The 24,225-nt window shown below is 39.0% G+C and overlaps 1 protein-coding gene across 23 annotated transcripts in view; it reads left to right on the forward strand.

Moving 5' to 3' along the window:
- Positions 1–24,225, forward strand: part of KIDINS220 (kinase D interacting substrate 220) — a 115,766-nt gene that overhangs the window by 17,360 nt on the left and 74,181 nt on the right. For 12 of the 23 annotated variants that reach the window (XM_055108284.1, XM_055108280.1, XM_055108281.1 and 9 more), the window contains 9 exons: positions 1,490–1,588; positions 2,567–2,665; positions 6,948–7,046; positions 7,782–7,883; positions 13,922–14,020; positions 17,159–17,356; positions 19,783–19,881; positions 21,992–22,090; positions 23,431–23,529. In XM_055108284.1, the coding sequence (XP_054964259.1) occupies positions 1,490–1,588; positions 2,567–2,665; positions 6,948–7,046; positions 7,782–7,883; positions 13,922–14,020; positions 17,159–17,356; positions 19,783–19,881; positions 21,992–22,090; positions 23,431–23,529 (993 nt within the window). The other 11 variants (XM_055108282.2, XM_034952570.3, XM_057301352.2 and 8 more) reach the window with 2 other exon arrangements.

Genomic DNA, 24,225 nt, shown 5'->3' on the forward strand with positions numbered 1-24,225 from the left:
ATAATCAGTTGTTAATCACACAATGAAAATGTGGTTACAAACAAGGATTAGTATAGGAAAAGTAAATTATAGGGGATCAGTAAGGAGGTGGGAATGAGCAGGAGGACACGTTGAGGCCGGGGGTGGCACAGACTGGGTCGAGAGCCAGGCATGCCCTGCTCCGCGTCACTCAGGGTTTGTGTCAGCTTGGGTAAGGATGTCGGTTCTTATCCAGAAGAACTATGGGAAAACATTGAAGGGTTTGAAGCAGAGGAATAATGTCAGGTGGGCATTTAAAAGAATCGTAGATTTTCCCCCCATACTAATATACATGTAGTAAGTAGGTGTTTAAGTGTTTGCATAATTAAACTTAATTTTTGGTGTACATTTTTCTCATATGCCTTAGTGTGTCTTAGTACCTTTACTATCATCAGTCTTTAACCTGGTACTTCCTTTTTTGAAAAATTTTAATTTAAATTTTTTTTTGAGACAAGTCTTGCTCTGTCACCCAGGCTGGAGTGCAGTGGTGCGATCTCAGCTCACTGCAACCTTTGCCTCCCAGGTTCCAGCGATTCTCATGTCTCAGCCTCCCAGGTAGCTGGGATTACAGGCGTGTGCTACCACGTCTGGCTAATTTTTTGTATTTTTAGTAGAGACAGGGTTTCACCATGTTGGTCAGGCTGGTCTTGAACTCCTGGCCTCACGTGATCCGTCCACCTTGGCCTCCCAAAGTGCTGGGATTACAGGCTTGAGCCACTGCGCCCAGCCTAACCTGGTATTTGCCGATCTGTTTCCTGTCATGGCACTTACAGAAAATGATAACTTTTGTACTGCACTTGCAGTAGATGAGACTTGCTGTTAGGGGTGACTTGTCCAGGCACCCAGCTGCCTGAGCCCTGCCCTCGTCTCCAGGGCTGAGGGAGCATCGTCTCTGTACTCCTGTGACTCATTCTTAACACAAAGGCTGGGACACTGATTTCAGCAGTAGGAGCTTTATTTAGTTTAATGAACTAAGTTTCTAAGAGAAGGCTTTAAAAAACTACATATGTGTATTATACATAGCACCTGGTTGTTTTTATTTATTATTTTACTTTTCTTCTTCTGGTCCTATTTCAGACAAAACATATATATAATTAAAAACACATTTTAGATCATATTCTACCTGTATTGTTAGAGAATTTGGCTACCATAAGTATTCTGAAATTTTATGTATATTTCAGTAATTGCATTCCAAATCCTAGTGTTATTCATATTTACTTACTTTAAATGAATTTGCAGTGCCAAAACCAGATTATTAATACTGTGGGAAGAAAAATCATGTTTTATTTTTTCTTTGACGTTTAAATTATTAGTAAACTGAAAGTTCAAAGCTGTTTCTAAATTAAATATAGTAAACACAACTAAACAATGCTTAACATACATTCATGAAAATGTGTGGTATATTTAACTGTGATGTTTTAGTAAAAGTGCAGTATCTTGATAAGTTCCCTTTGTCTTTTATATTCTCTAGTGTGGCCAGACTCCACTGATGATAGCTGCCGAACAAGGCAATCTGGAAATAGTGAAGGAATTAATTAAGAATGGAGCTAACTGCAATCTGGAAGATTTGGTATATATTAAAATAATTTACTCATCATTTACTCACTTTTTTCTTAGCTATTTTTTTGTTTTTCAGAAGTGATTCAAAAGTAGTAATTAAAACTTTTACATGTATTTCAACTTTGCCTAGTGGGCTATATCAGTTTTTTTTTAAAGGAGTAATACAGGAGAGAAATTTTTACTTTCAATGAAGGATCTCAGCTCTTTGGTTTTTTTATATGGATGAGACTGGCTGAATAGAGAGCATGTGTACATATAGTTAAATGTCCACCTAGAAGATATCCACATACGAGTCATGTTAAGTAACTCCCCATAATGGTAACTTATTATAAATAATATCATTACATGTGATAATGGCCAGGAATATATGGTCCCTTCTGATATCACTTGTGAGGGATAAATCAACATTCCACACGGTTACATTTCCTCTGATTCTCCCTGTATTTTTGGAATTGCTTTTGAGGGTCACACAGCTACATCTATTTTGTTTCTTAATTGAATGATCATTTGAATTATATTACAGTTAGGAATTAAAAAATAAAAGAGAATAGTTCTTTATCACATGGTTTCTAAACACATCATATGAGATCTCTGTAGTCTGCTAACCTGTGAATGTGCTTTTAAATCTGATTACAGTCTCTTTAATTCCAATTTATATTATAGTAATGGTGGCTAGCCGTGAGGATTAGCTTTGAGGTTTTGATGATCATCTTTTCTCGTTTTTAAAAAGCGCAGTATATGATTAGAAGTTCAGTGAGTAGACTGAACAAGCAGTTGTAAAGCCATGTTTACCCCATTCTTAGTGATACAAGTGGACAGATAGAATCTTAAGAGAGCTTCAGTATGACTTTAGAGTAGTTTAGTTAGCATGGGTCACACCATGTCAACTTGGTATGATCATTTGGTATGTAAGTTCAAATGTAGTTTTCCTTACTTTGACGTGTTATTTTTGGTTTGAAAATAACAACTTTTAAAATATATGTTCAAGGATAATTGGACAGCACTTATATCTGCATCGAAAGAAGGGCATGTGCACATCGTAGAGGAACTACTGAAATGTGGGGTTAACTTGGAGCACCGTGATATGGTATGGACATTTTTATATGTTCTTAATTAGCTGAAATCTTATTTATAATCATAGATATGTGTGAAATCTTTTATTTTTATGTGTGAAATGATATTATAATAATGTTTTTAGAATTTGGGATTGGGCATTGAAATGACTCTCAAGAATGTTTTAAAACCCAGGTGTTGTAATATACCTCTTAGAATATTCTTAGTCATCATTTTTCATTTATTTCGGAGTTTAAAATTCTGACATATTGTTACAAATAACTCATTACTCTTTAATATATCAACGTTTTGGAACTTCTGAGAGAGTTGTTTCCTTTAGGTAGGACTTTAGGAGGGACAGCATATGGTTTTAAAACTATTATCAGGTGTTTGAAGTTATACTTTTCAGAATAATATTTTTAGATTTATTTTTTAAAATGTGATTATTTTCAGACATGCTATCTGTGCATGACAGAAGTTTAACAAGATGTGATCCTTAATTATTACTTAGCTCTTACTTGAGTTTGGCATCTGGTTAAAGCATAAGGTGAAGAGAGAGGTCATTTCTGGCTAATTCTGTAAAATGTTCAGCCCTTTTAAAAGTTGATTTTAACAGTAGAAGAAAGGAAGAAAACGATCTGCTGTGATATATAAAATATTTATTACTTAGCTGATGATGGGTTTTGAAGTACAGACGGTCTGAGTTTTTAAGAAGCCACAGCATTTCACCATTTTGCCCTTAATAGCACATTATAATTTCACAGTAGTTCAACCTGTATAATCTTATATTTGTTCTCAAAACTAAGTGCGATGGGTGGTATCTTTATTTTTATAGGAAGATACAGGGAACCACTGGTATCTTATATATTTCCAAAAAGAATTTAAGTACGTTGCAGTGAAAGTTTAGGGAGAGAAGATAATGATGTCAGTAACTGAGGCAAAGACGGATATGACAGCCGAGAGTGAAATGTGGTTCTTGCCTTGTTGGTACGAAAGGTAGAAGGGAAATGCAGGGAGTTATCGAGTTCTCAATATTTTATTAAAGGTACCTTACCAGATTATCAGATGGGTTAATGACACAGCGGCTGTAAAGCACCTAGAGAGGCCAGGGGTGGAATAGGTACCATACCAATAGGTACCATACCAGTTATTCCGTGCCTGGCCTCTTTAGGTGCTTTATAGCTGCTGTGTCATTTAACTGACTTCTCAGAACAATCCTATGGACTAAGGGTTGATTTTATTCTCAATGTATAGTTGAGGAAATTGAGACTGGAAGAAGTGAATCTTTATCCTAAGTCACACAGCTAGTAAGCACTTAGGCTGGGTTTTGAACCAGGTCTCCCTGCTCCAAAGGCTTTCTCCTCTATCATTGTTTTACATAGATCAGCAAGGGAATTAGGAACAATAAAATATACATTATGAATGTGTAAAAATGTATTAAGATTTGTAAAAACTGATTTCTTAAACTTTTTTGGCTCTTCCTATTTCTTCAAAGTGATGACCAGAAAACCTTTAACATTTAAAGGATCTTTATTAAAGGTTCTTTATTTTGGCTTTAAAACACTGAAAGTTGGGGAAACTGAGGACCATGTCTCTCTTAGTAGCTAGTTATGTGGGACCTTAACCTCAAAGGATTGGGTGGGTGGGTGGTAGTAACTAGCCAAGTAACTACTCAACTTCCCAAGCTGAGGGAAGACAGAGTCCCTGGGACTTGCTTAAGGAGAGGAGAGTGACCACTGAGATCCTGTGGGGCTCTGGAAGAATTCCAGGATTTCATATCAGAAGTCTAGTGAGGACTCTTCCTGTGAGGACCTCTACTGGCACCAAAATGAAGAAAGAGTTCATGAAATATAAAGCTATACTATAGTTAATTGGTCTCAATCTTTTGCCAATTTAGCTTCATTTTCTTGAGATTAAAATTTTATCTCATAGGTTCTTATGTAGGGGGCCAGAGGGATATTATTCTTTATTTTTTTTTTCCCCTGAGACGGAGTCTCGCTCTGTTGCCCAGTCTGGAGCACAGTGGCACAATCTTGGCTCACTGCAACCTCTGCCTCCCAGGTTCAAGCAATTCTTCTGCCTCAGCCTCCCGAGGAGCTGGGATTACAGGTGCATGCCACCACGCCTGGCTAACTTTTTGTATTTTTAGTAGAGACAGGATTTCACCATGTTGGCCAGGCTGGTCTTAAACTCCTGACCTCAAGTGATCCTCCTGCCTAGGCCTCCCTTTTTTTTTCTTTTTCTTTTTTTTTTTTTGAGACAGGGTCTCTGTCACCCAGGCTGGAGTGCAATGGCATGATCTCAGCTCAATACAACCTCCATCCCCTGGGCTCAAGCGATCCTCCCATTTCAGCCCCCCTTGTAGCTGGGACTACAGACGCACACCACCATGGCTGGCTAATTTTTTTATTTTTTGTAGAGGCAGGGTTTTGCCATGTTGCCCAAGCTGGTCTTGAACTCCTGAGCTCAAGTGATCTGCCTGCCTCGGCCTCCCAAAGTGCTGGCATTACAGGCATGAGCCACCATGCCTGGCTGGGACATTATTCAAATCGAAGTGAGGACATGATGTTAAAAAGTTCTGGGCAAGTATTTTACAAGTTAAAATACAGATGTAAGACTTGACTTGATCAAATGCCCAGCTCTGTAATTTGACCTAAATTGTGTCTTTCATGGCCTTGACACTTTAGAGGAGTACTCATCAGTAATTTTAGAATGTTCCTCAGTTTGGATTTGGGGATGTTTCTCGTGTTCAGTTGCAGATGTGCTTTAGAGGGAAGGATGTCCCAGAGGCGACGTGCTTTTCTTGGTGTACCCCCTAGGGGGAACATGATTTCAGTTTGTATCACTGGTGATGTCAGCCTTCATCTCTTGATTAGGGTGGTGTCTGCCACTGTAAGAGCACTATTTTTCACTTTGTAATTACTAAATATTTGGGGGAAGATAGTTTGACACTAAACAAAATATCTTTATTCTGACTAAAACTTTCACCTATTTGATTTAGCATTCATCAGTGAATCTTACTTGCAGCAGTTACTACCATAACTGTGGTGGGGTAATGATGATTTTCTGTTTCCCTCATATGTTGTACATTAATTAGTTAGAATTCTTCTGTAAGGAAGAGTGCCTACTTCCCTTCCCCACAGCCTACTCTATCTGTCTATCATCTGTCTGTCCATCCATCCATCCATTCATCCATTCATCTATATATCTATCTATATCTTTCTATTTCAGTATGGACTTATGAATATTTATTCCTTGGGTTATAGCCCAGTACTAATATTACTGCTCAAGTTGTTCCAACTTTATCCATTAGAAGCTCTTTCAGGCTGGCTCTGTGCCCTTTTAAGATGCTCCATACTTAAAAAAAAAATTCCTTAGTAAGATTTGATTACATTGGTCTTTTTTATTGAATCGTATCGTAGTTAAGGAGAAAATTTCTCCTGTAGCTTAGCAAGTAGAACATCATCAAGTGTGGTGTTGATTCATACCTGATGACTTTGCCTACCTCTGGAAATTCTGATCACAGATGAGATGCCTTAGCATCCTCTCTCTTTTAGCAAGAGGTACTAAAACGATCTGGGGTTTAAAGGATGTGTTCAAATGCAGGAGTTGAATATGACTGTTAGAATCTCTCTCTGAATAAAGTTTAAATTCATAGAAAGAAGTGAATATCTAGGAACATAGAAAGTTTTCTGAAGAAATTTTAATTTTTTAAATTTTTTTAATTTGAGATGGAGTCTCGCACTGTCGCCTGTGCTGGAGTGCAGTGGCGCGATCTTGGCTTACTGCAACCTCTGCCTCCCGGGTTCAAGTGGTTCTCCTGCCTCAGCCTCCCGAGTAGTTGGGACTACAGGCACACGCCACCATGCCTGGCTAATTTTTGTATTCTTTTAGTAGAGATGGGGTTTCACCATATTGGCCAGGCTGGTCTCGAACTCCTGAGCTCATGATCTGCCTGCCTTGGCCTCCCACAGTGCTGGGATTACAGGCATGAGCCACCGCACCCGGCCTGAAGAAATATTTTTGGACAGCCAAAATAAATCTTAGAAGTTTGGAAGAGTTCATAATGAATGTTCTCTAATTCAGGTTTCATAATATATTATAAACTTTGGACTAACCATTTATGGATGCAAGAGATTTGAGTTATTTCATGTACTATCGTATTTGGGGAGCCTGGGAATTTAGAACTATATAATACTACCATCATGAAACAATGATTTATAAAGATATTTACTAAAGAAATTTCATTAGTGACATTTTTTATACTCAGAGATGATTTAAAGTTTGATTCCCTTACCCCTTCATTTTTTGTTTAGGGAGGATGGACAGCTCTTATGTGGGCATGTTACAAAGGCCGTACTGACGTAGTAGAGTTGCTTCTTTCTCATGGTGCCAATCCAAGTGTCACTGGTCTGGTAAGCATTAACAAAAAAATTTGTTTGTATTATAAGTGGTAAGTTTTCTTAGGGAATACTTAAGGTTGATTATACTTGGCTTCGTGGTGGGTAGAAATATTCTTTATCTTATTAAACGTAACGTAGAATATGATTTCAAAACACAGTAATGATAATTTTTTTCTAAAGCTAAGTATTTCTCAATTGTTGTCAGCAAAAAGGCAGCTCTTAGAGCTTAAATGTTAATTATAACTATATAACATTGCAAAAGGAGATTTTGAGATCTTTAGTCATCTTCCTGTTTTCTGTGTGTGAATCCTTAATCTGAACTTAAAGAAAAGAAACATTTACAAAATAATCATACTGTTTTTCTATACATTCTGTTATATATATTTACATTCCTCTTATTTTGCTTTCTTCTTATTAGTATTGCCTGTTGGCCAGATAACCACATTTTAATGTGTTGAATTTATAAAAATAAATGTGTTCATAATATATGTTTACTTAAGATTTATTATATCTTAGTTGCCAATTATGTATTATGAGTATTTTGTCTATTTTTAAAGTGGAGAATGGTTTGTAATCTGATTTAAAAAAAACATTGTGTTACTTCCTTTGATGTTTACTTTACTTAGCAAATGTGTGTTGTAAATATCTACCTAAAAGATTTGATTTCTCCTTCCCTCCCTCCCTCCTTCCTTTCTTTCTTTCCTTCCTTCCTACTTATCTACCTACCTACCAACCAATCTATCCTAGCAGTACAGTGTTTACCCAATCATTTGGGCAGCAGGGAGAGGCCATGCAGATATAGTTCATCTTTTACTGCAAAATGGTGCTAAAGTCAACTGCTCTGATAAGGTAAGTCAACTGCTCTGATAAGGTAGGTCAGCAGCATCTTTTCAGGTTCCAGTCCATGTTATGTCCACTCATTGTCTAAGTTATAAACATTTTTATATGATTTCATGAGGCTTCTCTAATGTATTTTATATTTTTGTATATTAATGTATTTTATATAGATATATATCTCATAGATGGATTCCCTGGGTGTATTATGTAGTAAGTATCCGTCTGATGTTTTCTTATGTCACATTCATCATTCCCAAGAAAACTGACCGGGATAACAGAGTCCCTGTCTTCATTGTTTGAAGTTTTCTATTGTAACTCTCCTTCCTACATTCAGTCCTATCTGCTTTCTCTGTATTGTTGTGTGAGAGATCTTTCTGAAATTGAAGTTTGGTTATGTTTCTCTTGTGCTTAAATTCCTGAAGACCATCTCTGGTATGATGGGTGAAGATGGGCCTTGCCTTCCTTTTTCCCCTTCTCTTACTGCTTGTCCGCCATGGTTCCTTGCATGCCAGCCACCGAATGACCCACGGTCCAGGGCCCTTCACAGTGTGCCCGCCTCTTCCTCCTCAGCTTCACTTCATCTCTGAGGCTCTGCCCATTTGCCATCACCTCCAGAAAGCACCCCAGAATGATGTGCTATTCTTTTTTTTTTTTTTAAATCCTTAACACTTACCTCAATCATTGCATAAATACCTACCTAATTATCTTTTTTTCTTCTTACTTTTGGAAAGCTTCGTTGGCTTTCACTGTTTCGGGATAAAACCCAGGCTTCTCAGTTTGGCTTCAGCCTGTCTTGCAGGCTCACTTCTTGCCATTTCTTTCCATATATGCTGTGTTTTAGATACAACCGATTGTCTAATGTTCTTTGAACGTTGTTTCTGTGTTTATTCTGTTCCCTCTGCTAGGAATGTTATTCCCTCCTCTGCCTGATGAACTCCTGTTTATTTTTCAAGGCTTATTTGAGGTGTTACCTTCTTTGTTAAGTCTCCTTACCCTAGGTGCCCCTTCCTGGGTACTCTGCACATTGCCATTAGGGCACATAACCTATTGCCTTGTAATGATTGATTTCCACATCCTTCTTACCACTAGAGTGTAAGTTTCATGAAGATAAGGACTGCTTTTTTTTTTTCCCATTTTGTACCTCCATTATTTCCAGTAGCGGTCTTAGAATTTGGCACATTGTGGGGATAGTCATAGTCTGTTCACATTTATAGCATTGTAGCTAAATATAGGAAAATAGCTATTACTTTAAGATTTGTTTTTCGTCATTGAAATAGATTCTGTGCATAAATTTCTTTAAGTACCACAGTATTGTTTAACCTTTTGGGGCTGTTGGAAATCATTCATATCTTGATCTGGGCAGTAGTTATGCCAGTGTATACATATGTAAAAAATCATCAAGTAGTACAGTGAAAATTAGTATATTTTTCGCACTTTGTGCATGTTATACCTCTTTTAAAAATATTACACAAAATAATAGCTTAATGAGGAGCGTAGGGAGGCTGTTGTAAATATTTATATTATAATATGGCATTTAAGAATATTGCATTTGTACTGTTGGCTAATTCAGATTGACTGAGGTTTGAGGTATGTCTAAAATGGATACAGTTTTGTCTGTTGATGGAATTTTTTTTTTTTTTTTTTTTTTTGACAGAGTCTCGCTCTGTCACCTAGGCTGGAGTGCAGTGGCATGATCTTGGCTTACTGCAACCTCTGCCTCCTGGGTTCAAGCGATTCTCCTGTGTCAGCCTTCTGAGTAGCTGGGATTACAGGTGCGTGCCACCACGACTAATTTTTGTATTTTTAGTAGAGATGGGGTTTCACCATGTTGGCCAGGCTGGTCTCGAACTCCTGAGCTCAGGTGATCCACCCGCCTTGGCCTCCCAAAGTGCTGGGATTACAAGCGTGAGCCACCACGCCCAGCCTGTGATGTAATTTAATTATCATAGAGAAGCCTTTATTTTATCCTTCTTGCCTATAATAAAATGTTTCCATATAGCTTGGCTTTCAAGGCCCTCCAGAATCAGGTAATAATGCTACCTAATCTGTCACTCATAAGCATTTTGAGAAAATGTTTAGTACCCACTATGCAGTGCCCTGTACCTGCACTTAGCACAGAAGATACAAAAACAAAGAAAAAATGATCTCTGTTTAGAGAAGCAGGGAGATAAGTGGGCCATGTAAAATGCAAAGGCCCAGGGTCAGGTGACTTAGGAGTGTGGAGGTGGGAGAATTCACTGATGGCACAGCAGTCAGTCAAGATTTGATAAAAGAATGCGACTTCCTCTAGACCTTGAAGAAAGGGTAGAGTTTACATCCGTGAGAGAGGAGGAGCAGAGACGAACTGGGCACAGGGAAAATGAGAGCACAAGGTACCAGGGGACGGCTTCAGGTGGCCTGTTGGGCTAGTGTTGAGTGCACCCTCAGTGGTGAGGAGATGGGTGGGAGGAGGAAGCTGGGCTGCAGGTGGAGCTACCTTTGGGTGAGTCTTGGATACTTGGCTGAGGAGCTTGGACATCTGGCCTGTAGACACTCAGAATCACTGGGGGTTTTAAGTAGTAGGTGGTTGCAAAGGGGTGTTTTAGAAAAAATTAACGTTTAATAGTACACGGTGGGATTGATTGAAGATTGAGAGTATTTTTATTTCTGACAGAAATAGGGAGGTTTCTATGGGAACTGATTTTTAGAGAAGGGAAAGGAAGTCTGTTTTAGACGTATTGGCCTTGAAGTGGTAGAAACCTGTAGTTGAAGGTGTCCTACTAGATAGCGGACATAGAGATTTGGGTTGCCGGTGATCCAGGGCTTGCCTAGAGGTGATTCTTGAAATGATGTGAATGCGGATTTGGCAGCTGAGATCAGTAGTAACGGAATATGGTGAGCAAAGGGCTGATTATTAGGAATAATTATTATTTTCTTAATTATAATACATAATTATTTATATAATTATTATTAATCTCCAGAGCTAGGAAAACTTGGCTAGTGTAGCATCAAAGGTGGTGAATGAATCAAAAATTCAATTTGGAAGGGACAGTCAATATAGTTCAAGATACTGCAGAGCTTTCAGGAAGAAAAGAAAGAACTTAGTAAAAGATACATAGGTGGCCGAGTGCAGTGGCTCACGCCTGTAATCCCAGCACTTTGGGAGGCCGAGGCAGGTGGATCACCTGAGGTCAGGAGTTCAAAACCACCCTGGCCAACATGGTAAAACCCCATCTCTACTAAAAATACAAAAATTAGCTGGGCATGGTGGTGGGTGCCTGTAATCCCAGCTACTTGGGAGGCTAAAGCAGGAGAATCACTTGAGCCCAGGAGGTGTGGAGATTGCAGTGAGCTGAGATTGTGCCACTGCACTCCAGTCTGGGCAGCAGAGTGAGACTCCCTCTCAAAGAAAAAACAAACAAACAAACAAACCAAAAAAAGATACATAGATCTGGAGTTTAGGTAACTATTTGGGTGACCTCTGAAATGGTGGTTTTGTAATGTTTATAGCAGAAACTAGTTTTTTAGGGGGGTTTGGTAAGGGGTTATAAATTGTCTTGAAAAGCTTAAAAGAAAGAACAGTGATTATCTTCAGAGGGTAGCCTGTTGGAAAAATTTGTTAGAACAGGAGAGACCCACATGGGAAGGACCTCATTCAGAGACCTATTAGGAAGAGGGAATAAGAAGAAAAGACCGATGATGTGGCAGGAGATTATTGAGTAAGGGCCTGGGTGAAAGAGGACCATAGGGTCAGGAATACACATAAAGGGATTAGATTGAGAAGGGATAGAGACCAGAATTTGAGAGATGAGAGACTTATTGAGGTAGTTCAGACTGTGGCTGCAGAGCTGTTTTGAAGCAGACAGCATGCAAGGTGAGGGAAGGTCTTGCTGGATGTCAGGAATTCTTTGTGATGTTGAAAGTGGGACTGTCTCCCGAATGGGAGTGGGTGAGGACTAGCCGGCTCATGTGCTGAGGCAGGGGAAGGAGCAGAAATCATAGCATATAATCGTGGATAGTTCAGTTCCATCAGAAGGGCAGAAATCCAATACAATAGGTACTCAAAGGATGAGAACTCAGTTACAATAAGTATATTTTTAAAAGGCTTTATGAAGGGTGATTTTCTATGTGTATTATGTTTGAAGATATCTAAGATATTGATATTGTAAAGTTAGGAAAGGCATTTTAGCCAGAGTAAGTATTATCCGCAAAAGAGGAGGCTAGAAAAGAGAATTTAGTTCTTTTTAGTGGAGAAAACCACAGATGCAGGAATGAAGTTGGGAATCTCCTCCTGTATTTCTTTTTTTTTTTCTTTTTGAGACAGAGTCTTGCTCTGTTACCCAGGCTGGAGTGTGGTGGCATGAACACGGCTCATTGCGACCTCCACCTCTTAGGTTTAAGTGATCGTCCTGCATCAGCCTCCCCGGTAGCTGGGACTACAGGCATATACCACCACGCCTGGCTAATTTTTTTGTATTTTTAGTAGAGATAGGATTTCACCATGTTGGCCAGGCTGGTCTTAAACTCCTGACCTCAGGTGATCCACCTGGCTTAGCCTCCCAAAGTGCTGGGATTACAGGCGTGAGCCACAGTGCCTGCTCATCCTGTATTTCTTATTCGTTCTTCCTAAGCCTGCTTTGAGGCGGTGGCTGTGGCAGCTGCTTTCCCTCCATTCTCTTCCTCATTTTGTGAGGTGCTGGCTCCCATGTGCTGTATTGGCAACCTTGTGATTCTGGCTGTCATGGAGTCTTCATCCATCTGGGAAGCCTGTCCAGGGCTCCAGCCCTCAACAGTGTGGTTGGTTGCTGTGGTGCCTGACATGATTTATAGAGCGACTCTGCTCAGTACAGTAGCCACTAGCACAGGACTACTTAGACTTACATTAATTAAAATGAAATGAAAAAGAAAAGAACTCAGTTCATCAGTCACAGTAGCCACATAGCATTCAAGTGCTTAATCGTCATTATTTGACTAGTGACTACTGTATCTCACAGCACAGAATTATAGAGTATTTCCATCAACACAGAAAGTTCTACTGGACAGGGCTGTCACAGAGAGTAGATTAAATTAAATTATCTGTGGGCTCCATGTACTGAAAGGTCACTGTGGACATTCATGTGTCTGCTGATCGCTAGCCTCCCCAGAGGCAGGCAATGTGGCTAATGCATGATTTATATTCCTGGATGCCTTTTGAATCATGTTTCAGGGAAAGGTGCTTTTGAGTGCAGTTTCAAGGGCTCATGGGTCTTGTCCCACCTCTTGATAGCTTTGTGACCTTTGCCTATGAATTAACCTCTTAGGGCCTCAGTGTCCTCATCTGTGAAAATGTGATACTGTGAATTGTTCTTACGATAAGGATCACACACGTAGACCCATGTAAAGTGGTTAGGCCACTTTAGTTTGTTTGGCACTTGGTTGTTACTATTCCTGCCTACAGTCAGACTGCTGGACTTTAAATTCTGTTTCATAAGATATGGGAAGCGATGAAAGCTTGTTGAAAATTTGGGGCTATGTTACCTTATGATGGAAACATTGTCACTCATTATAATAGTTAAATAAGAGCCTGGCACAGTGGTTCATGTCTGTAATCCCAGCACTTGGGGAGGCTGAGGTAGGCAGATCACTTGAGGTCAGGAGTTCAAGACCAGCCTGGCCAACATGGCAAAACCCGTCTCTACTGAAAATATGAAAAAATGAGCCAGTTGTGGTGGTGCATACCTGTAATTCCAGCTACTCAGGAGGCTGAGGCAGGAGAATTGCTTGAGCCGGGAGGCAGAGATTGCAGTGAGCCAAGATTGCACTACTGCATTCCAGCCTGGGTGACAGAGTGAGACTCTGTCTCAAGAAAAGGTTAAATAAGGTTGGTTAAAAAACATTTCATGGACTGGTTAATCTACTCAGGAGAAATAAAATGGGAGAAATAGGATTTATCTAAGATTACAATTACGATAAATGTATACAGTTTTATGAGAATGATAAAAAGTAAGATTTTTATTAAAATTCATGTTAAGAGCTAGTTTCTTTGAGTATACTTTTTATAATAATTTTAAATTTATTGTTTGTTTTAATAGTATGGAACCACCCCTTTAGTTTGGGCTGCACGAAAGGGTCATTTGGAATGTGTGAAACATTTATTGGCCATGGGAGCTGATGTGGATCAAGAAGGAGCTGTAAGTATCTTATATTTTAATGCTTGACAATAGAAACATGTTTTTTATTTTAAGAGAGAGAATTTATTTCTTTAGTGTATGCCTAGAGAAATTTCCCTCTAGTTCTAAAATGATAGTAACAGGAAAACAAGCATTTTGTGTTACTCTAAGAATGTTATATTATAAACATATATACTATAAATAGATGCTTTTAAGGATCTGTTGCTAATGCACACACAACTGGGGAGGCTAAAAGTAAAAAGAATAGCTTTCAGTGATCCTAGTGTGATATATAGAGAGTTATGTGTCGCTTAATGACAGGGATACGTTCTAAGAAATGTGTCATCGGTGATTTTGCCATTGTGGGAACATCATAGAGTGCACTTACACACATCTGGCTGGTATAGCCTACTCCGTTCCTAGGCTCTATGGTATGACCTGTTGCTTCTAGGCCTGTGCAGTGTGTTACCGTACTGAATACTGCAGGCAGTTGGGAGACAATGGTATTTCTTTATCTAAACATACCTAAACACAGAAAAAGTACAATGAAAGTCCAGTATCATAATTTTATGGAACTTATGTCATATATGCCATCTGTCATTAATCAAAATGTGCTGTGCATATTTTGGTTTTTGTCCGTGGTTCCTGGCTGACTGCTCCTATAACCTGTGTAATTTCATAAGTGACTACAGCAATAAGAGTATCTTTGGTTATATTTGGCCTTTTGTCCTGGGTTCTTGAAACAGCTCTGGATCAGTTCCAGAGTGATAAAGATGAAATACAGTCTTTTGTTACTTATCACAAGCCCCTTTTAACCGCACTTGAGCTTATGTTAATGAGGTTATTTTTGGAAAGTTTCTAGATAACCCCACTGGTTGAGGTGCTGGTTGCCAGGGACACCAACCATGTGCTCAGAGGGTTGGAACTCACAGCCCTAACCCACCACCTCTGGGGAGGGGAGAGGAGCTGAAGATTGCATTGATCATCATTGACCAATGATTTCATAAATCATGCCTTCATAATGAAGCCCACATAAAAACCCAAAAGGACTGAGTTCAGGGGGCTTCCAGGAAGATGGCCAAGAACACATCCCCGTACTGGGAGGGTGGCATAGCGCAGCTCCATGGGGACAGAAGCTCCTGTGCTCAGGACCCTTTCAGACCTCATCCTATGTGTGTCTTCATCTGCCTGCTCATTTCTATCCTTTAAAATATCCCTTATGGAAACTGGTAAATAGTACTTCCCTGAACTGTGTGAACTGCTCTAGCAAATCAATCAAAGCCAAGGAGGGGGTTGTGGGAGCTCCAATTTACAGCCAGTCAGACAACCTGAGCTTTCATTGGCATGGGAAGCGGGGGCAGTCTTGGGCACTGAACACTTGCCTGTGGGGTCTGATGCTACCTCCAGGTAGGTAGTGTCAGAATTGAGTTGGAGAATACCCAGCTGGTGTCTGCTGCAGAATTGATTGCTTGATGGATGTGGAAAAACCCCACACATCTGGTCATAGAAGTATTTAGTGTTGTAAGAATTTATGTGAAATGGAGTTTGTTTTTTCCTATACGTAGTACAAATTGTTTAATAAACTGTTCAAATCAAATGGTTTTTAATATTGGGGAAAACATTGTGCTGCATTAAAATATTTTTCTTATAAAATTTAAAGTAATATTGTAATTTTTGGGATATTTTTAGCTGTGCCTTATTTTCCCTCTTCAATGAACAGATTTTTAAAAATCAGATATCAGCTGTCAGAAGCCAGAAAGCTTAAAAACTGGTTAGATACATCTTACTGATTAGCAATTTTTAATTCCTCATTCCCCAGCCTGTGCCAGTTGTGTTGGGGAGGTGAAGAAGCCTAATATCACTTTTCCCTTGAGCCTATAAGAATATGGTTAAAGGAAACAATATTTATGCGTAAGAAACAGTTAAAATAATACAGACTGCTATTTATAGAATTAGTATGTTACATGAGTGGATCATAAAGGATTCTGAGAAGAGATAGTACTAGATCTTGAGTCGTAGTGAAACAAGAGTAAACTCTTTATGTCATACTTTTTGGCACACTATCAACCAGTTCCTCCTGTTTGCATACTGGCGGGAGCTGACTCATTGCAAACCTTCAAGGCGTAGGCCCTGTTTTTGTGCTGGTGGAGGCAGCATAGTCCGTAGGCAGCTGCAGATGCCATACCTTCCACCTGCCTCCTCTGGACAGTTGGTCAAGTGAACAAGTGGCTTGTTTCTGTGATGATTGATGGCTCAAGAATTTGAAAAGGCTGTGTTATTTTAATATGTGGGAGAATGACAGCTCAATTTTGGGGGCTGACCCAAAATATTTCTATAGGGAAATTGTATGACAGCTTGAAGTAGATGAACATCTCAAGAAGCAGTTTTAATACTACTTCTGGTAGTGAGTCACATTCTTCTCTTAGTTGATTTATTGTTTGTTTATTTAGAGACAGAGTCTCATATGTTGCCTAGGCTGGTCTTGAACTCCTGGCCTCAAATGATCCTCCTGCCTTGGCCTCCTTAAGCTTTGGGATTATAGGTGTGGGCCATCGTACCTGGCCTGATTTATTGTTATAAAATAGATGTGCAATTTTTAAAAGAATTACTTAAAATAAGACAGGTTTTGAAAATGTAGTTTCTAGGTTACTATGAAAGCCAAACAGTATATTACACTTTTCTTGAAATAGCTCATGGTTATTAATTCATTGTTTACTTTAGTGTTTTTTATGGGTTTTATTATAAAGAATTCTTGAAGTCTGATTCACCTGACTTTGGATTATTTAATTTAGAATGTGTTTATATATAAACACATTCTATATAGGTGTTAAAATAGTCACCCTGCCAACTATTTTATCCTTCATTAGTGAGTTAGTTTATTGTAAATGAGTCCAATTTCAGATTATCATTTAAATAACTGAACTTCATAATAGCTCTAATGACTGAAGATCATTAATGTATTTTCAAAAACAAAAGATACCTCCTAGCCATTTTTGGTATGTTTCTTGCTATTTATTTTGGCATTTTACTATTGGAAATGACAATAATAGGCCACCTATTTGAAAACATTAGTTTTATGATTATGGCATAAATCATATATTTTCTAGAATACATTAATTTCTTGGGCTTGTGTTTTGTTTTTGTTGTTGTTGTTTTTAGAATTCAATGACTGCACTTATTGTGGCAGTGAAAGGAGGTTACACACAGTCAGTAAAAGAAATTTTGAAGAGGAATCCAAATGTAAACTTAACAGATAAAGATGGAAATACAGCTTTGATGATTGCATCAAAGGAGGGACATACGGAGATTGTGCAGGATCTGCTCGACGCTGGAACATATGTGAACATACCTGACAGGGTAGGTCATCTATTTCACATTTGTCTCCTAGTGGTGAAGTGGATGAAAGGTGACCTTAGTGTCTTATTACCTTTCAAGATTCTCATGCATGACATAAACTTGTTTTAAGATAAGTTTATTTCTGCCTTTGAAACTAGTAAGTTAAAAACTGTTCAATCGTTCTGAAAAATGTCCTTTTTAATTTTTGTCAAATAATGTTGTTATTGAAAATGTCACATGTGCTATTAGTCTGTGACTGACCTTGATGTGTCACTGTAGGTGTGCTTTCTTGTGCCCTAACTTCTTTGAGCTCACACTTACTGATCCACCTCTACCTGAACGCTCCACTTGAATGTCTAATTGGCCTCTTAAACTTACAATAAAACAGATGCCTTGCTTTTTTCACCCCAAACCTGCTTTTCCCTCATTCTCCATCTCAGCAAGTGGTACCACCATTCAGCCTCTTGTTGAAGTCCCAAATCCTGTGCATTAGCCTTGATTTCTCTCTTTTCCTCATCTGCCCTCCAGCAGGCTTTGTTGACTTTACTCCAAAACAAATCCTTTATCTGTCCACCTGTCTTCATTCCACTATCACTTCCCAGCTGAAGCCACTGTCTCTGGTGGTGCTACTGTCAAAGCAGTAGCTTTGCAACTGGGTTCTCCACTCTGATCTTGGAGTGATCTTTAAAACAATAAATCTCGTGTGTACTTCTTTGTTTAAAGTCATCCAAGACTTCCTGTTGCACTGAGGATGAATGTTATCTTTTTAGTTATAGACATGACATGACATTGTCTTTGCCCAACCTCTCTCCCCACTTTGTACCCCTCTTCTGCCAGTTTTCATAGCCTGCAGCCATGTTTGCTTCTTTCCCTTTCTTGAATGCACTGAGCTTGTTCCTGCTGTGGGGACTTTGCAGCAGCTGTGCTCTTAGTCTGGAATGCTGATCTTGGCTCCTTCTTATCATTCTCACCTCAGCTTCAAGGTTTCCTCCTCGGGAAGGTCTTCAACTACTTAATCCGAAGTAGTTACCTGATCACTTTTTTTGAGACAGGGTGTTATTCTGTTACCCAGGCCGGAGTGCAGTGGTGTGATCACAGCTCACTGTGGCCTCAACTTCCTAGACTCAAGCGATCCTCCTTGCCTTAGCCTCCCAAGTAGCTGGGACTACAGGTGCATGCCACCATGCCTGGCTAATTCTTGTTTTGTTTTGAGAGACAGGGTCTCACTATGTTGACCAGGCTGGTCTCGAACTCCTGGCCTCAAGTGATTTCTCCTGCCTTGGCCTCTTAAAGTGGTGAGATTACAGGCATAAGCCATCATGCCCAGCCTACCTGGTAGTCAGTTTCTAGAACATTACCTTATTTTATTTGCATAGTGTTTGTGTGATTTTTTGTTTATTGTATGTTGTCTTCTCTGCCAGGCTGTAAATTCTTCCAGAGGTAGGATCGCGTCTGTCTTGTTTCCTAGTACCTAGAATGGTGGATGGCACATTTAAGAAGTTTACTAGTCTGCACCCATGTTAATGCCAATGTTCCCAACTAAAATTTGTCTGCCTTTGGTTTATTTCTGCTATAAATGTGGTAGTTAACACACTACAGCATGGTGCTGAACTTAATAACCCTTAAGGACCTGCATCCTGATTTATTTCATAGTACTTTTAAGGTCCACTCAGGATTGAATTGAGCTGCAGCTAATGGGCTCATTCAACACAAAAGACTACAACTGATTTTTAAGTTAGCAGTAAATAATAAAATATTTATGCCCATTTCCAAAATAGCTGTTTCCAGTATTTTAAGTATAGGTAGATATAACTAAAAATGATTGCTGCTTGGTGAATATAGTTTCAGGGGAGAGCAATGTCCTCATGAGGTTGTGAACTTAGTCTTATGCTGGGGAATGAGTCAGTCTTAATGCACTACTGGCCTGTAACTGCCAAATCCACTAGGTTTTCATGGATGCTGGTCGGGGAACTTTCTCCCTTAATTGAATGTGGCTGTAGATTCACTGATAGTTTTAGCTTTATAGCTCCGTTTTTTTAGAATTCATGGCTTTCGTCATATAGCATTATTCCAAGATATTTTTACTATATGATTTTAAAATGTTCATTTGGTTCATTGACAGCCACAACGTCATTGTATTTAATTTACATTTGTAATAGGCGGTTACCTTCAAAGAGAATAGATTATTGTTCTGGGTAACTGGTCTTTCTAAACTTTGTTTAGGAATTTCAGAGTCCTCATTTTGGGGCATAAAGTCCTCTGTCCCTTACTCTGATGTCTGTTAATATCAGATATTCATATTAGTTAAGTAACATTTTTCTCTTATTTAGAGGTAGACTTTTTCCAAGAAATTTTTAGAAAAAAATATGAAAACATGATTAACTGTAACTTAAAAAGAGTGCGTATTTGTTGTCAATTTACCTTGTTTTTATTTTCTGTCTTCTTAGAGTGGGGATACTGTGTTGATTGGCGCTGTCAGAGGTGGTCATGTTGAAATTGTTCGAGCGCTTCTCCAAAAATATGCTGATATAGACATTAGAGGACAGGTATGTGTGATTACAGTGCAGTTGCTATCTTAGAGTATAATTGCATGTAAGTGTTGACTGATCATAATGTTATTCTTCCCACTTTCCTATGGAGATAAACTTGTAAACCCTAGTACATTTAACAGACGTATATTATTACTAAGTTTCACTGCCATTATTGTAAAATTTCTATATTAATGTCGAGTTAAATGTAGATAGAGGTAAACCAAAAAAGCTCATGTTTTTAGAATATACTGTCCTTACTAATGGGTATATGTAGATTCAATCCTCAGAACTATAATGAGTAGTTAGTGATACTGAGAGTCGGTGACACTTTGAATATCTGGTACTTATTTTTTTTTAGTGTTTTCTCCCTGTTTTGTCTTCTTCCTCCATCTGCTGTTCTTCTACTGTTGTTGTTTTATTTTCTTCTCCCTTTTCCCCACTGTGCCTGCCTTTCCTAGGACCACTTGGTAGTGCCTATGGACATTGCTTAAGGCAATCATAGTTCATAGAACCACAAAGATTATTAATTTTAGATAAAAGCCTTGCCCACAGTTGTGAATTTATCAAATACTTCAAGAGCTTTAGACTTTAGAAAAAGTTCTTGGTGTCTTCATTTTGTTGTTGGACAGTCTACATTTCTGCTCAGTTTTTTCTTGTATTTGGCCAAAAATCTCTTGTGTCCAAATCCATTTTTGAATCAAACTATAACTATTATGCCAAATGTTATGGGGGAATTAACATGGGCCCCTTGTCTTTAAGACACATATATTTTAATTTGAAAGATTTTAGTTTGTTTATTTTTATGCTTTTAACATAAAAAGTGAAGCCACAAGATGGTATATGATTGATTGCCTAGCAAAAGGTTCAAGTATGAGTCTTGAGGTAGGGAAAGAAGGCCTTAAGGTCTGGGGCTTTTGGAAGAAGGTAGAACTTGAGCTAAGTTTGAAGATGAGTTGGATTTAGGTAGGTGAAGAGCCTGGTGGGGTTGCTGATGCCTGTAATCCCAGCACTTTGGGGAGGCTGAGGTGGGAAGATCCCTTGAGCCCAGGAGTTTGAGGTTATAGTGAGCTGTGACTGTGCCACTGCACTCTAGCCTGGGTGACAGAGTAAGACCTTGTCTCTTAAAAAAAAAAAAAAAAAAAAAGAAAAGGAAAGCTGGGTGTTTCAGGCAAGGGGAGTTGTAATAGGATGAGAAAATTAGAGAAAATTAGAAAGTGAAAGACCGCATTTCATAGCTAGTGAATGAATCATTTGGCATTGGGCAGTGGGATGGTAGGCATGGTGGTGGGGATAGTGGGGAGAGGTGGAGAAATGAAATGGGAGGCGGGTAGGGCCTGAGAAGTTTGAGTTGGGCAGCTAGTGTACATTTTTTAGAAGAGAAACTGTTGAGGAAATTTTGGTATTAGGAACTTAATGTGGCTGCTGCAAAAGTCATTCATTATCTCCTGGGTTAAAATAACATTGCCACTAAAAGATGGGTTCTAGGTCACCTACTTGGACTTTTACCTAACTACCTTGCGTCTGTGAGTCCTCTTCTGTGTTTGAATTCGTTTTTTTGTTGTTCTCTAGCTCTACTTTCAAGGTCTGTGTGGATTGATTTTTGGGTTTTGAGCTAGATAAGATTTTAAAGATCTGATCAAGGCAGTATAGGGGTATGGGATGGATGGAAATTAAGAAAGCTAAAAATGATAATGCCTTATATTTGTGAAGTACATTTTCGTGCATTATCTTTTGAAAAATTGGGCAATACTTAACAGCATGTTACAGATGAAAATCTAAGGGTCAGAATAGTCAAGTGACATGTCTGAGTTTACAGGGTTCAGGTACTGATGACTCCTAACCCAGTGTGTGTTCCTGAAATCTGATTACATTACAAAAGTGTAGTTTACTTTATTAACTATGTGGGATTCCTACTTTTTAGGTTAAGTAATACGAAGTTTTCCTAGGCTTCTTTCACAAAGAGTTTCTCAAAAGTAACTCCAAGATAGCATAAGGATTAGTAGTATTTCCTACCATGCTGCCTGTTGGAATGCTTTCTGACAGAAATGATGTTTTGTATTTATAAGTAGCAGTTTTAAATACTGTATCTTACATGAAGTGATTGTGTTTTTTTTTAATTATCTAGGATAATAAAACTGCTTTGTATTGGGCTGTTGAGAAAGGAAATGCAACAATGGTGAGAGATATCTTACAGTGCAATCCTGACACTGAAATATGCACAAAGGTATAAATGGCATTTCTGTTCTGTTAGCAACACCTTATGCTGAATGTTAGTACTGCTCATTTTATTTCAGTCGTCTTTGTTTGATGTTAGAGTTACACTGATTTTACTGGTAATATTCTCTATCAAATTGAGGAGTAACTTTGTATCCTTTCAGGATTTGTGTATTCATAGCAAAATACAGTGTGTTGTTACTTTATTTAAATACTTCTCAGGAAGTGCAATATCAGCTATTCATAAATTGTTATTATTTGGACAGCTCATCTCTCCCAAATTCATTTATGCCACTGTTATCTGGGATGCAGAACACATTCCTTTGTGGGGAGATGGCGTGTGCTCAGGAGTTCCAGGCCAGCCTGGGCAATATAGTGAGACCCTGTCTCTTTAAATGAATACATAAATAACCATGTGACTGGTGGTTGGTTCCCCAGACTAGCTACTTTCAACTGTTTTACTCAAATCATGTAAAAAATACAAAATTATCTAATACTGTGGTCTCCTATTTAGCCTATGTGTAATCGTTTTCTATGGGGAAAATATATTTGGAATTCTGGGTTGATATGGCAGGAATTCTTAATGAATAAAGCAAAATTATAGAGTCATCCATAAGACAATCCTATGTCATCTGCTGTAGATCAGGACCGGCCAATTTCTAAATCAGTGATGGTACTTCCAGTACCCCAGGATAGAAAATTTCTGAGATACCTTCTGGTTTGCAGGTGGCTCCTTAATCCTCTTTTTTCTTTTTCTTTTGGACCTTGGTGTCAGCCAGGGTGACTACCTGTGGCTTCTGACCAGATTTTTGTCTAACTCAGTGCTGAATTGTGGTCTCTTCTTGTTTCCCTTCCTTTGGTTTTGAGAGCAATCACAAACTCTTTTGAGGTTCTCTGAAGGCAAACTGCTTGTTTCAAATGGTTTCACTGAGAATTGAAGTGATGTTGGTATACATTTCTGAAAAACTCTGGACACTGGCTTACCTGGACGTTGACAGGCTGGGCTGTGGGTTGGTTGGTGGGGAGAACGGGAAGTAGCCTCTGGAGGGGGGCTGCCCCAGGTCAGTGGTAGAACCTGGGGTAGGGCAGAAGCAGCCACTGCTGCCAGCTGTAGCTTACGAGCAGCTGGGGCAGGTCCCACACTTGGCTACGTGATTTACAGTCACTTTGATACAAATGAGTGGGTGTAAAGGAAAAGCATTTTTTTGTTGTTAGCTTTTATGTTTTCTTGAGAGGGTTTTAAATATAGGCTGTTACCAGAGTCAGATATTTCTTGACATGTGCATTTGTATGACATAAACACAGGAGTCAAGCTATTAATCTGGCAAATGTTCTTATTTGTGCCCACAGGATGGTGAAACGCCACTTATAAAGGCTACCAAGATGAGAAACATTGAAGTGGTGGAGCTGCTGCTAGATAAAGGTGCTAAAGTGTCTGCTGTAGATAAGGTAAAACATCTGTGCGGAGAGAACACTGCATGGAAAGCTGTTGGCTGACTGACCTCTATATGGAGTGGATTTAATGGGGATCTGATTTTAGGTTGTGTGGGGAGAGATGACTTGCTGGGGATGTCTGTGTGGGATTTGGATCCCACACAGTAGTGTGCTGAGGAGTGGGTGGGCTCAGTGTGCTATTAACGCAGCTGCTTCCGACTTTCCTTCTACGGCTCACAGCAGCTGTGGGGCACTGCCATTGACTACCACATCAGGAGGAGGCTCTGCCTTCATCAGGGTAGAGCTTGCTGCAGATAAACAGGAGGAAAGAATGCACAGGGGCTGGAGGAGGCCGATGCTCAGAGCAGACGGTGTTAATGTTCACTGACAGGAGACAATGTGTTTGTTCTGCCGCGTGTCCTTGCTATAATCCTTTCAGAGGAATTTTTATATTTTCTATAATAAGTTTAGCTCTAAGTGGCTTCATACTTCATATAGATTTGATTTTTCATTTTAGTTTCTTTTTATTTTAAACAAGCTTATTTCTTTCTGTACTTTAAATTGGTTTTCCCCCAGGATAGAAGTGAACTGATGTATGAAGTAAAAAATAATATTGTAAATTTTCTCCTCTGATGAATGATGTGGTTTGGGCTTTACTAATTAATAATAGATTGAAGTTTGTTTTTCTATTAGTTATAAGGCAGTTAAACA

This window comes from Pan paniscus, chromosome 12 (genome assembly GCF_029289425.2).
Source record: "Pan paniscus chromosome 12, NHGRI_mPanPan1-v2.0_pri, whole genome shotgun sequence".
Lineage (NCBI taxonomy): Eukaryota > Metazoa > Chordata > Mammalia > Primates > Hominidae > Pan > Pan paniscus.